Source organism: Triturus cristatus, chromosome 3_1 (genome assembly GCF_964204655.1).
Source record: "Triturus cristatus chromosome 3_1, aTriCri1.1, whole genome shotgun sequence".
NCBI lineage: Eukaryota > Metazoa > Chordata > Amphibia > Caudata > Salamandridae > Triturus > Triturus cristatus.
In genome coordinates this window covers 24,826,486-24,839,910 of record NC_140583.1, presented here as the reverse complement: position 1 = coordinate 24,839,910, position 13,425 = coordinate 24,826,486, and the positions used below count along the sequence as shown (strand labels likewise).

At 43.3% G+C, this 13,425-nt stretch overlaps 1 protein-coding gene across 6 annotated transcripts in view; it reads left to right on the top strand.

The window, feature by feature from the left end:
- Positions 1-13,425, top strand: part of ATG13 (autophagy related 13) — a 487,446-nt gene that overhangs the window by 409,611 nt on the left and 64,410 nt on the right. For 3 of the 6 annotated variants that reach the window (XM_085646672.1, XM_085646671.1, XM_085646674.1), the window contains one exon: positions 1,801-1,935. In XM_085646672.1, the coding sequence (XP_085502798.1) occupies positions 1,801-1,935 (135 nt within the window). Of the gene's footprint in view, positions 1-1,800; positions 2,002-13,425 lie in introns of all 6 variants that reach the window. The other 3 variants (XM_085646670.1, XM_085646668.1, XM_085646673.1) reach the window with 1 other exon arrangement.

Below are 13,425 nucleotides of genomic sequence, written 5' to 3'. Positions count from 1 at the left end.
TATCTATGGTGAGAGGATAGTTCTTAGGACTAGGACTGCTTTCCTGCCTGAGGTGGTTTCCTCCTTTCCACCTGGTACAGTCTATCACATTGCTTACCTTCTATCCTCCCCCTTCCAAGGAGGAGGAGAGACTTCACCGCCTGGACCCTCAGAGGGCGATCAGCTTCTATCTGGACAGAACCAGGGACTCAGGCTTGGATGACCAGCTCTTCGTTGGCGTTGTGGGGAAGATGAAAGGCAAAGCCGTCCACAAGAGAAAGCTGTCCAGGTGGATCATCTTGTGTTTCAAGATATGCTACGTCCTGGCCAAGAAGGAGCTGCCTGAAGGTATCCGAGCTCATTCTACTAGATCAAATTCTTCCACATCTGCTTTGGCTAGAGGGTCCCTGTGGTGGACATTTGTAAGGCTGCAACATGGGCCTCCCACCACACTTTCATAAAGCGTTATTGCTTGTAGTCTGAGGTGAGGAGGGATGGCCATTTTGCACGGTCTGTGCTACAGGGCTTTTTGGTATGAGTGGGTGGATACCCTGCTCCGCGAAAGGGACAGTTGGATTCAATTCAAAAGGTGGGGAATCCACAGGCAGATGTATCCATCAGAAGAACAAGTTACTTACCTTCGGTAACGCTTTTTAGGTGGAAACTGTATCTGACTATGGATTCCTCACTGGCCCACCCTCCTCCCCGTTGTCTACCTAAGTATACCGAAAAAGTTTTCATTGTTTGACATTGTTGTGTTGCTATGTCATTTGCTTGCCATACTGTTTGTTGTTAGGAAGTGCTTTGGTTTTAGCTTTTCCACTTTACCTATATACTGTGTGTATTCGTGTATATATTGTATACTGTGTATACTTGCTTTATGTTGTCAGTCCGTCCTTTCGCCTTGAGGGCACAGAAATAATGGGTGCAAGTGACGTCAGCATGCCGACGAGGTCTTGTTATGGCTCCGCTGATGTCAAACGGAGTAGCGAGTGGAGCCTTGGCATTGTGACCTCCTCGTCGACGTGGGAGAGCTAGAAAAAGGTTTCCGTTGAATGCTGACGCAAGGGGTAATTCTTGAGGAAACTACAGGCAGATACTGTATCCACCAGAAAAAGCGTTACTGTAGGTAAGTAACTTGTTTTTCTTCATCCTTCATATTTAGATGCTACCACCGTGAACTTTGAAACAAGCTCTCTGAAATCTTGAGAAGGAAGCATTCTGATGAGTGTTGCAACCCGAGGCCCCTCCACCTCACTGACTGGACTGTGGGGTTGTGAATGAGGTGGATGAGCTCTGGGATTTCTTTTCTATTTGTTTACACAGTGCAAATTGCTGCTTTTAGATAGTGCTATGTTAATATCGCCTGCCGACAAATAATTCAAGCATGCCAATCCATGGGAGATACCAATGTTGAAGCAGTGTAGTTACAGGTTAGTGCCTTTTACTTACTAACAGCCCTTTACCCCTTCCTGCAAAGTCCCTTCCTTCCCTTTATATCCCATAGTTCATTTCTTTCAAATCGGACAGTGAGCCTTTTTTGGATTTTATGAATGAAAATTAGCTGCTTGAAATGAGTGTATTTTTGCCATGAAACATATTTTAATTTTTGATGCCTTCACCCTTTCACAGTTCTTTAAATCAGCATCTTAAGATAGTCGGGCAGACATGCCTAGTGTTTCTTGAGTGCCTGTTCCGGGTAATGATCTTAGACCATCTCCTTTGCCCCCTTTCATTGGCTACTTATAGGTATCTCTGGATTCGGTTACTTGCCCTTCATGACACCGTATGCTGACAATCTTTGTATTTGTGTCTTTGCAGAGACCTGCATTTTGTAAAGATGACCTCTTTCCATTTCCGATGGACGTAGGGACCTTCTACCGCGAGTTCCAGAACCCCCCGCAGCTGAGCAGCCTCTCTGTCGACATCGGAGCTCAGTCCATGGCCGAGGACCTGGTACGAGCAGTCACAACAGACAGTACAAAGCAGGTTCCCTCCCTCTGTGCAGATGCACCCATGCCGGTACATGCCCCTAATATGCATGTATCCCACTAATCTTGTATTGAGCTATTATGAAGGGGAAGTCATATGAGGACCCATTGCTGGGTGAGGTGACGAGCGGTAAAGATTGACTGCGAGGGAAGCATATGAACGGAAGGCGTGAGGACTGACTTCAGGGGAAGGTGAGAGAGAGGAGATGTGAGGAGTGACTGCAGCGCAATTCTGAAATAAAGGAAAAGTGAGGACTGACTGGATGGGAAGTTAAGATAGTGGAGTGGTGAGGAGAGACTGAGGCTGTCCTAGGGAAGAAAACACTAACCCGGTGAGAAGGGCAAAGGAGAGAGGGAAAGAGTGCCTGCTGGAGAAGTTGTAGGCCAGGAGGGGAGTGAAAGCTAACTTCAGGAGGGACTGGGTTGGAGGGGAATGGTAAGAGTCTGCAGTGCGGCGTGGTCACTGTAGGTGCAGTTGTGACCACACAAGAGGTGAAGATTGTAGGATACACTGTTGTAGACTAGAGGAGCTGACTGCCTGGCCACTTGGAATAAGAGATTAGAGCACTGATTCTGTGGGTCTTTCACAGTAGTGTTTTGAAGACTGCAGGGCAAGTTGGGCTGCAGTAGAAAGAAAGGTTAGCTAAAATGAAGCGAGGATACAGAAGAGGGTGAAGAATTGGGGTTGGCTATCCTAAAAAAAATCGTGAGGTTTAACTCGAGAGGAGATAAGAAAGCAGGTGCATCTATTGACTACAAGCATTCGATGTATGTCAATTTTTTTTCTAAATTTTGATTTATTCAGGTGTTCGGTCTTTTAATAACCAATACACCAAAGCAACACATTTTACAGCGTAAAAACAATCTAGTAAAAATCATTTATAAAAAGTTAAAACAATTTATCCTTGTTCTACATTCAATGTACGAGTAAAATGTCAGTTATCCATCATAAAAGCAATGTATAAGACTATGATTCTATAACAGCTCGTTTTCTTTACAAGTTTTTGTAGTTTCCGGTTATTTTTAGACTCTGTTTGAATTTCCACTGGAATTTGACCTAGTTCCTTTAAATGCAGATTTTAAATTCCCCCCCCCCCCCCCCCTGCAAACTAGGGGATTTGAGGTCCCGCCTAGCCAGGTGATTACTGCTTCTCTGCTTGTTTGAATGTTCAAGTTATTAAATATTTCTTTTAATAATAATTTTCTTTCTTTTAATAACTTTGGGCATGCACAGAAAATATGTTGGAGAAATTCATACTTCTAATCACACAGTCTGCAGTCTCGGTTATGCTTTTGGTCTTTCCAGGAACTAAGGAGATCCTTTGTTTCCCACATACCAAAGCGTAATTTCATAAATTGATGTTTGAAAGCCACTGAAAAATTAGCTGATAAATATTCCTGAGGCTTCCTTGTACCATATGAGCTGATCACCGTCCAGGCATGACGTCTTTGTAGTAGAATGTTGTCTGTTGAATGCGACAGGAGTTTCGTTGTTATATTAAGGCCTTTTTCCCAACGCTGGAATTCCAAATGTCTTCAATGCACAGATCCTCTATAATCTGGGTTAGATAACAGCCCCAGGATCCTTGAGTTTTACTTTCATTTTGCATATCTATTTCTTTCCAGCACAGATTTTCAATGGAACCAGTTTCAGATGCTCGTAGCCTCCCACATAGTTTAATAAATGCGCATTTGCTACGGAGTATTTGATTGGACAAGCCATACTCAAGTCGAACTTGAGCCGGTGATGCCGATTACTGTATGTGGAAGACATTATTGTAAACTTTTGTTTGGATGTTGTTCAAATCTGGAATTTCGCGACCCATCATTGTTTCTGTTCCATAGGTCACGGATGGCATTAGCTGTGCGAGCATAACGGTTAGTAGATGGCCTTGGGATGGACAGCTTAATTTCTTTTTCAGTAGTTTGAAGCCATATGTGAGATTTTGGCCCATGTTGCGGTGAACTGTGATTTCAGTTTATCGAATCAAAACTTCTAAGCCCCAAAAGTCCTGTTTTAATAGCCAGGATTAGACAACTGTTTAGTTATGTAAATAGAGTTTAGATTGGTTGACCCACGTACTGATTTGACTGAAGTTTCAAACTATTCACTAGTTTTATTGAATTACTATGTCAGTTGACAACTTTATAGATAGTTGTATACAAGAATCATGCGAAAATTGAATGTTGGGACATTTCTAACATAATGGAATACCATCAGAAAAAAGTGTGTTTGTATCATTATAATGTTACTTGATTCATTGTAAGTACACCACCTAACCCGATCCAGACACTCTTACATTTCCGGCACACCAACGACCTACCCGTGCGAACGGACTACGAGTCTGTTATCTACTTTCATTATTTCAGTAGTCTCCTACAGGTTTTTACTTCCGGTATTTGAACGCGCATTGACACACTGACGCGCTGCATGTTTACACCGCATGAGAGAATCGCAGGCTTACAGCTTTGTTGAAACGCGGGTAAGTTCCATTGGCAGTACTTTTCTTATCACTCGGTTACACATTTTTTACCAGTTAACCATACGTCAGTAACTGTATGTATTTGATTGTTCACAGTTTTAATGTTAAGCGTTTTTTCAAGAATGAAGGCTTCACACGTAAGCTTCACATACGCCGTCCGTCACGTTGCAAACTTCTCTCGTTATCGTGACCGCTTCACTATTTTCACTTGAGTTATCTCTCCTGCACAACAGTTTTTTACCGCATTTGGTGAAAGTTTGTTGGTCTACGGCACATTGATCAATTTCACCCATTCAACGGCCAACGTGGCACCGATTTACCGGGTCAGAAACGAACGGACACTAACCTTTCTTGTTCTTCGCACTAACAGGGATCTAGACTCTGTGCATAACGTATCATCCTGAGCACCTTCCTGATGGCATTAACATCACTGAGCGTTCTTTTGTTAACCACATTGAAAATAGATCACACGTTTAGCACACCATTCACCTTTTTAGGTCTCGTGCCTAGCGTTGCAGTGCGCAGCACTGCTCGAGCAGCGCGAGACCTCTTGTACGGGGTTCTGAAAGCTGACCACACGCTTGTGTGTGTGATCAGGCTTACACTCGCTGCTATTGGCTTGCGCGTGTTTTTTTTTTTTTTTTTACAGAAATAAGGGATGCAGTTGGGCAAAGGCGGGCGCATGTCCCGCCTTTGCTCCGCTCATTCCCGATGGTGGCTAGCACGCACACCAGCGCACGTTCGCCTCGCTGCCGCGCACCCTCACCTCCGCTCCTCTGTGGTGCGCACGCAGCTCCCTTGCCCCCGCTCCTCTGTGTTTATAGTTGGGATCAGATTCGGCGCTCTCGCCTTCTTACTTGTTCTCTCCGGGATAAACCCCGTGTCATCACCCACGCATTTTGCAGCAAAGATTTATTACATAGCTTATATGTGGCATTTCTATTGATTCAGTCATGCTATGAGTGACGGTTTACTGTTGAATATATTTCACCTCGAGTGACAGTTTCTGGGGAGTAAATTAGCCACCAGATTGTCTCTGTGAGTTTTCAGTCACTGTAGCCGGGCATGAAAGCCAGAACTATTGGCTTTGCCAATGCTTGTTATAATTATGGTGCCCGTAGCTTCTGCTAGCCGTTGATCTGCTCTGTTATGCGCTGGTGCTGAGGCCTCGAAAGCAGCAACGGAAGCAGGAGGCTTGGGCGAAGCTGCTCTCCGCTGCCCCCGCCATCAATAGGCTGAGCAGTCACCCGACAGCAGCAACGGCAGCAGGAGGCTCGGGCGGAGCTGCTCTCTGCGGACCATGCCATTGATGGGCAGAGTGGTCACCCGAGGCGCCGCGTCATGAGCAGGTGAGGGGCCCATGGGTTCGCGGAGCAAACAAGTGTTTGTCCCTGTGTGGGACTTATATTTGTCCATTGTGCAGGTGTAAATTTTGCGCCTATGTTAGCTTGCCAGGGGCTGTACCAGGTGCAGTTCAACCTTCCTTTCACTCCCGGTGAGTACCACTCCGGGTTCTTGTCCACTTGAACATTTCAAAATGTACACATTTGCTGAATTCTCTTGACTAAGCAACATCTTTAAAATGCATAGTACAGTCTTATTTTTCTCTTTACCGAGGGATTGCAAACCTCCTCTGGTGTCTCCTTATTGGAACGCCTTTTGTTAGTTTTGCACACCGTGGTGTGCTCCTTAAAGCACTTTTTGCTTTTCCCTCTCCCACTTCACCTTAAGAGCCCTCCCCCCACTTGGCACACATGCAACCTTCCCCTTAGTGAGGCGGCAACGCCTCTTCAGTACTCACTCCTCCTCTGCTGCATTTGCTGCTCTGGCCGATCGCCTCCCTCCGCGCCCCGGGGGTCTCCCCGCTCTGCCAGGGCACAAATCCGCCTGCACTATGTAAGTAGCATTAACCGCACTCAAATGTTACATAAATAAGGAACAATAAATATCTAAGAATGCCAGGCAAGGACGGTCTGACTTTCTTTTCCAAATGTAGCAACAATAGTTTGAAAACTGCCTTAACGCACAATGCATCTGATGTCCAGAAACTTGTGATCGGGAATCGCTTTTTGGTATTTTCGATCTATAAATTTTGCCTTGAAAATATTTTTACGTTTAAGGCAGGGATCGACAAAATAACATCTGTTACAAAGCAGTTGAGCCAACTTAGGAAGTTACTAGCAAGCCGTTTTCCTCTGGTCCCCCCACCCTGTAGCCCTCTGAATTCGGACTTTCAGGTTTTAAATGTTCTGTCTGTGATAAAGTTGTTGACAAACGTTTTTTGAAAGCGTAAATGTTTTGGAAACATCTGCGTGATCCAAATTTTAAAAGTCTGGGTAGCAAGGCGAGAGAAAAAAGGCTTTAAATAATTGCTGAGATATTTGTACACAGTTGTTTACTTTGGCGTTAAACACTTCCGCTTCCCCCTCTTTAAATGGTTGTTTGACCAGATAGGAGTAAATCAATTAGTTCAGCATCTGTTGGCGCCTCATTAACATTTATTAACGAGGTCCTTTCAGCACACAGCTTCAAGTGTGAAACAAACTCCTGTTCCCACACCTGCAGTCGAGCTTCAGAGGCAGGTTAGATCTTGCCTTTCCGTTCCTCTACTCGGCACTTCTTCATCAAGTCTCTTCTGTGCTGCTTCTTTCTAATGTTTCCGCTGTGAACTTTCAACACTTCTTGTTTGCCAGTTTCACCTATCGTCCCTCCGTAGCGCTCTTTCACCTGGGCCCCTTCTCCGTTTAGAGCTAATGGGCTCTGGTGTGGTGCAGAACCCCTATAACTATGGTTGTCCACCCTTCTCGGGAGCTATTAGTGTGCATCCATCCCTTTTGTTTTCCTAGAGAGGTGCCATCCCAATCCAACCCACATACATCCACCCCAAACAAAACTAAACAAACATTTGCAATGCAACAGTACTTGCATTTACACGAGTATGAGCTGTTAGCATTATAAATTACAATGCCTTTTATCTAAGTTTTGGTTTTAAAACCAGATAAATAAAAGGCATTGTCATTTACAATGCCAATAGCTTAAACTCTCGCAAATGCGAGACCTATTGCATTGCAAATGCTTGTTAATAACGATGCTAGACCTACACGGGCTAAACTCACCTCAGCACAGGCACGCATGGAGGATCACGGACCATTTACCATCTTTGTGCTGAATCTAATTTTCCTCTACTTTTCAGTTGTACAGCCCCTGAAGCAGGGCAATCCGCCCGAAATGCATTGGGCATAGCTACAAAAAAAATTGTTCCACACAAACATCATTATGAAGTAATAACAAATGTTAAGAACGGACAAAAAACCAATGAAAAATCAAGAATAAAATCTCAAAATTGAATAAGCCTATTTCTAATGAACAAAGAGAAGTTGACTGTGTATACCGTTTTTTCGAATGCCCAAGGGTGACGCACCTCTGTGAACAGAGGGAAGCGCCATCTTGTAATCTGCATTCCATACTCATACTCGGGAGGATTAACCCTACTGCACCACCTATCTTTTACTACTACGTGGACACCAAAATACCTACACATCAGGAGTACGCCCAACTGTTGAAAGTCCTATTCATTGTCCTTTCGAGAGACCATAGGTTGGAGGGCTGTCATCCCTGTTCATGACTTAAACCAAACATACTGGGGACCTGGGACAGAATAATTTTGGCTTACTGAGCAGAGTTTGAAATATCAAAAAAAATTCCGATCTATCCCGACAAAGGTCCATCCATAGAGGGAATTGGTCCCTTACAGGAGGGGGACATTGAAGCACCAGAGATGGTTTAGGGGACCATCATTCAGATTTGGAGCTCAAGGGACTATTCTCCTAATGCTGAGCCATAGCAATAGGTCTCTCACATAATTCTCCAGGACAAGCCGAAAAAAATTAATTACAAGATGCTTCAGTGGAAATAACTTCATGAGCTATATACTAAGACGACATTGTACTTTATGATCAGAAAAGCATACAAACACTTGAAGTGGAAGCACATGCTAGTGGAAGTGAGTTTAGGCAAATCTCCTCCTTCTGGGTCCAATTTAAAGATCACAGTGTACAGTGAAATGTATCTACTCACATTTGAGACCAAAGAGAGATCATTGGCCTAAAAAACAAAGACATTATATAACACCCCGTCAAGCCTTCTTAGCTGTAGAGGGTGATCAAAGGTGAAGAGAGGGAAAGGACGCTAGGCACTGAAATAACCAGACTTCTGAACAAAAAAGATGTTTTTCTGAGAGACTTTAGCTTCTTACAAAACACCAAAACCAGTGGGAATATAGAGAACATGAAAGGATATATCTACCTCAGGAAGAACAGGCTGTAGAACAGAATGACGCTTATATGGAGGATGTCTCCACGATTGGATTATCATGAAAGGAGCAGGGACTGATTGGGTCCTTATCGAAGAAGGAAATAAACATATTTTTGGCTTGAGGCCTTGAGCCATTTACAAAAATAGAACCAGTATTTTTGCAGCATGAAGTCTCTTCTTAGATTCACATGCTGTGCATAATTCGGCCATCTCATGGTTGAGTCCTCCAGTATTATAATATAAAGCTTTTTTTCTATCCTTAGTTGGTGTCGACATAAAGCCTGATCAAACAAAAAGAGGGTGGGAGCACACTGCATCACATCTCAGCACCCAGTTCGCCCCAATGCATTATGGTAAATGCAGTGCATGAAAACACTTACTTTAGTGACAGTCTTTAGTTTTTCACCCTTGTGGTTCACCCACCGCTGTGTATCTATAGACACGTATTTCAGCACAGTTGTCCTTTCGTAGAGAGCAACACATTGTTTTGGGGGTGCTGGAAATGCTGACCAATAACTTCTCAGTTCTCTGTACCATTCACTGGGCGCAGGTGCATCAACCGAAGCTCATCAGCTGATTAGCTCAAGGGAGCCTTTTCAAACAGAGGATGAGAGCACGATGCCTATCGTCTCTAAAGTCTGAGTAGGACATTGACCATATAGTATGTGCCCACCATTTTAGATTATCTTTCTCTCTGTTCCCCACTTCTCTTGATTACTGTAGAGGTGGAAGGGTTGCATGTGAATCTAGAAGATCTTCAGGCTGCAAAACCATAACTCCAGGTCAACGCCTTCTATTTCAGGATCAAGTCTCTTATAGATTCAAATACTGTACATAGATTAAGTAAGTAGCTGTGTAGCGACGGGGGTTAAAAAGAAGGTGGATGAGAATAAAGGTTTAAGCATGTATTTCCCTACTGCTATTCTTTTTTACAAGTGTTGATGTCAACACGAGTTCTGTGAAGGTGTGTTCTCATGTCCATGATGTAGCTACTTGGTAGATTTCTTCCAAACGTACATTGGCAGTGATGCCGACCATAACTCTTTTTTAGGAGAGTGGCCTCTTTGTTTTGGCAAAGGCATAGAAAGCAATGATTAATTTTTTGTACTATCCATCTTGTGAACATGTTCTTGGTCATCGCTGTGCCTAGCACTTCTGTAGAGAGTACCACAAAAAGAGTCAATTTTGTGGCATTCTCGAGGTCTTGCATATAGCATGTTATTGCCCTACGTAAATTTAACACGTCTTGTGCACTTTCTGCTATGTTAGTGGGATTTTGACAGAAGGCCGGTTGAATAAGATTTTGTTATGTGAAAAGGCTTTGGTAAAAGCTTTGGGTTTGTTCTCCTGTTGACCTTATCCTTTTATATAGTTATGTAAGGCTCCTGTAGAATGAATGTTTGTCATTCACTCACTCTCCTGAGTAATGTGATCGCCATGGGGGAAATCTCAAGAGAAGCCTTATGCATTGGCTGAAAAAGTTGCTTCATGAGCCCTACTATAGCACTAGGTTAAGGTTCCATTGAAGTGATGGAAGAGTACGTAAGGGGAAAAGCCTTTTTTCTCCCTCCATAAATCTTTTGATTAGAAGCATAATAAAGAATTTGTTGTGTGTGTATGCACACAACAGCAGACAGGTGGACTCCTAGTGATGATGCACTATCTAGTAAAAGGTCTACGTGTCTTTCTAGTTATGTCAAGTTTGTGTTTTTGCTAGTAGCCCAAGATGATCAATATTTAAGGTCCCAGGGCATTAATTGTAATAGTTATTCCTGGATCTGGGTGAAAATCTTTCCTCCTTGTGGTGTCAGTGTGTCTTCATGATTCTTCTGAGCTCTCTTCATTATGGTTGAGGACCATGACTGAACATGGCCACCTCACGTCCACATAGATCAGAGGCGTGATAAATGTTCTGAACTTACCAGAGGGATTGGGGGTAATGGCGGAAAAGCGCAAGCAAACCTCCTGTATCAGTTTGACAGTACATTCTCTAGTGACACTTTCCAGTCTTTAACCATCTTTTTTCCAAAATTCATATTTGACAGTGTGCTGGAATATTGCCCCCCTCCCCCAAAGCACTGTATCTGCAAGAAGTAGATGTTGGTCGCTGACCCTCCTAACATCCGTCTCTGGTGCTTTCGCTCCAAGCATGGCTCAAAGGCCTGCGCAGATGCTCCATGGGGCATCTGGAGGCCACCAGACAGCTTGAAGCCTGGCTCTGCATTGCTGAACATAATCTATGTCTATGGTATTTCTCCAGTGTGAACCTCACCAAAAGGCAGCTGTGTGGGACCAGTCCGGTTTGAGGTCTAGAACCAGTTGCAGCCGCCGTTTTCAGGAGAGTCCAAAACGAAGTTGAAAGACAAATCTTCATGCAAGCATAAGAAGGACCATCAATGCTCAACGTCTTTCCACTTCAGGGAGAAGTTGTGCTGTCAGAACTAAAAACCTCCAAATCTTGCTTCTTGTTGTTTGACTCTGACCCAACTCTGAGATTGGAGCTAGTGCGCACCAACGTTCTTGGGCTATTGTGAAAAGTGCAGCTGTTGTTCAGGCTTTAGCATGCAAGACGAACCCTGATGTTCCTCACTGGTCCACTTGATAGAGGCTCTAAGAAGGTTAATGCTGTAGACAAGAGTCGTTTCTTCTGCTAGTTTGGCCCTACGTTCATTGAATGCTGTTTGTTTCTTGGGGGCACTACGAGCAAGATGTTCCACACTCTCCCAGGCTATTACAGGGCTTTGTTTGTGCAAACTTTTCATAATAGCCAGGATGCAGCTGCATTTTTTGGGCCGGCCTGGACTCTGCGGACTGTTAGATTGGTCATGAGCAGTAGCATTTTGTTAGACGACATGCTTCGATGCAGGCTATTGGGTTTTGTGGATATGTCCAGGCATCACTGATGAATATGCCCTTTGTCAGATTCTTTAGAAAGAAGACTGTTTTAGCATCGGAGTGCTTTAAGGATAGCCAGGCTATGGCCTGCTCCCTGGGATTACTTTCTTCTGCTAATCAGTTCATCCAGCAATACTGGAAATTCTGGAGATATTCTAAGCATCTTGCCTACAGAGAGACAGCCCTCAAAACCTGTCCAATAGCCTTTTCAGCCTCGTTGTAGCTCCAGCAGGAGAAGTGCTGGCAGGGGCTTGGGGCCATCCGCAAATACAGCAGACCTCTTCCTCACTCCACCAACTCACTTTAGTTCCTCTTCAGGAGTCATTTGGGGCCAGCAGGGGGCAAGATTTGATTTTGTCTGCCTACTTTGTACCAATGGCCCCTTCAAATTGTTCGCTTTGTGTAAATCCTCCCTTTTGTGTCCACCCCTATACAAGGTCATAGATAACAAAGGTACTCTCTATGCAAGTACTTTCAGGTCTCTGATGAGGGGGAGAAACTGTCACTATTCAAGAAAGAATGCCCACTTGACCTCTATTTCTTCTCGTATGCCTAACAAGTGTATTGGTTCTGATCCCCAAATGAAATTATTCTACATATACAATATCTTTTTATGAACCATATTTATACTGATTTCTCAAATGTTCTCATAACAATTAATCTCAAAGGAAACATCTTATAAAGTCTACAAGTGTATTTTAACAATTCCTTTCCAAGTGCTGTGACAAAACCTATTTATTATTATAGAGAAAATATTTTTTCCATAAAATCAAAAATACAAAAATTCTCGACGCACAACAATCCACTAACTCCTACACAGATCCAGAATCACTACATCCCATATATTACATTCATACCACATCCCTACACATACAGATAGCAACGGAAAATCAGTTTTGATTTTTTTCCATTGATTTCCGTTGATATGTTGTGGGCTGGGATAACTTTTCCAAAAAATGGTCAACACACGTTTCGGTGTGGGTATGAAAATCGTTCAGCCACCTTCTTTAGGACCACACAACAATACAATTGCTTCCAAAGGTGGTCATATGGCGGGAACTACTAATTTCAGAGCCCTGCTACTTTATGATAGCAGTCAGCCACACTTAGTTCTGGCTAGTATGGCATCTCCTCACTACTACTCACGAAATGTTTTAGTAAGTGCCAAATACTCTCCTAATTCCTCAGATTAATTCTTCTGGGCCAAAAACACAAACAGTGATAACACCAATCACAGTACCCAGATCACTTTGTGCGACTCCTTATTATAGTACTGGACGTTTTCAAATATATATTTTCCTTTTCTGTGCTCTCGTCTCGTGTAAGGTTCCTGTATGTCCAATGGAGACCAATGTCTATTTTTGATATTATAGAAGTAACAATAATATTTTCTCTAGTGTGATAAATAGGTTTTTTCGCAGTAATATAAAGGAATTGTTAAAATGTATTTGTCAACTTTCTTATGAGATGTGTCCTTTGAGATTAATGAATATGCGAAAATTTGAAAAAACAGAATAAAAATGGTTTGTAAAATGATATTGTATATGTAGCATAATTCCATTTGGGAATCAGAATCGATAGCACTTGTAAGGCGCACGAGAACAAATACGGGCCAAGAGGGTATACTTTCTTCAATGGCACCCCTGTGCATGGGCCATAGTTTTGTGCTCTTACTTTGGCAGAGCATGCCGCTATGATAGTCTGACATTTTCAGCCACTTCTTGCCAAGCTTACAATTGAGTTTGTGCCTGAGGTAGAGATAG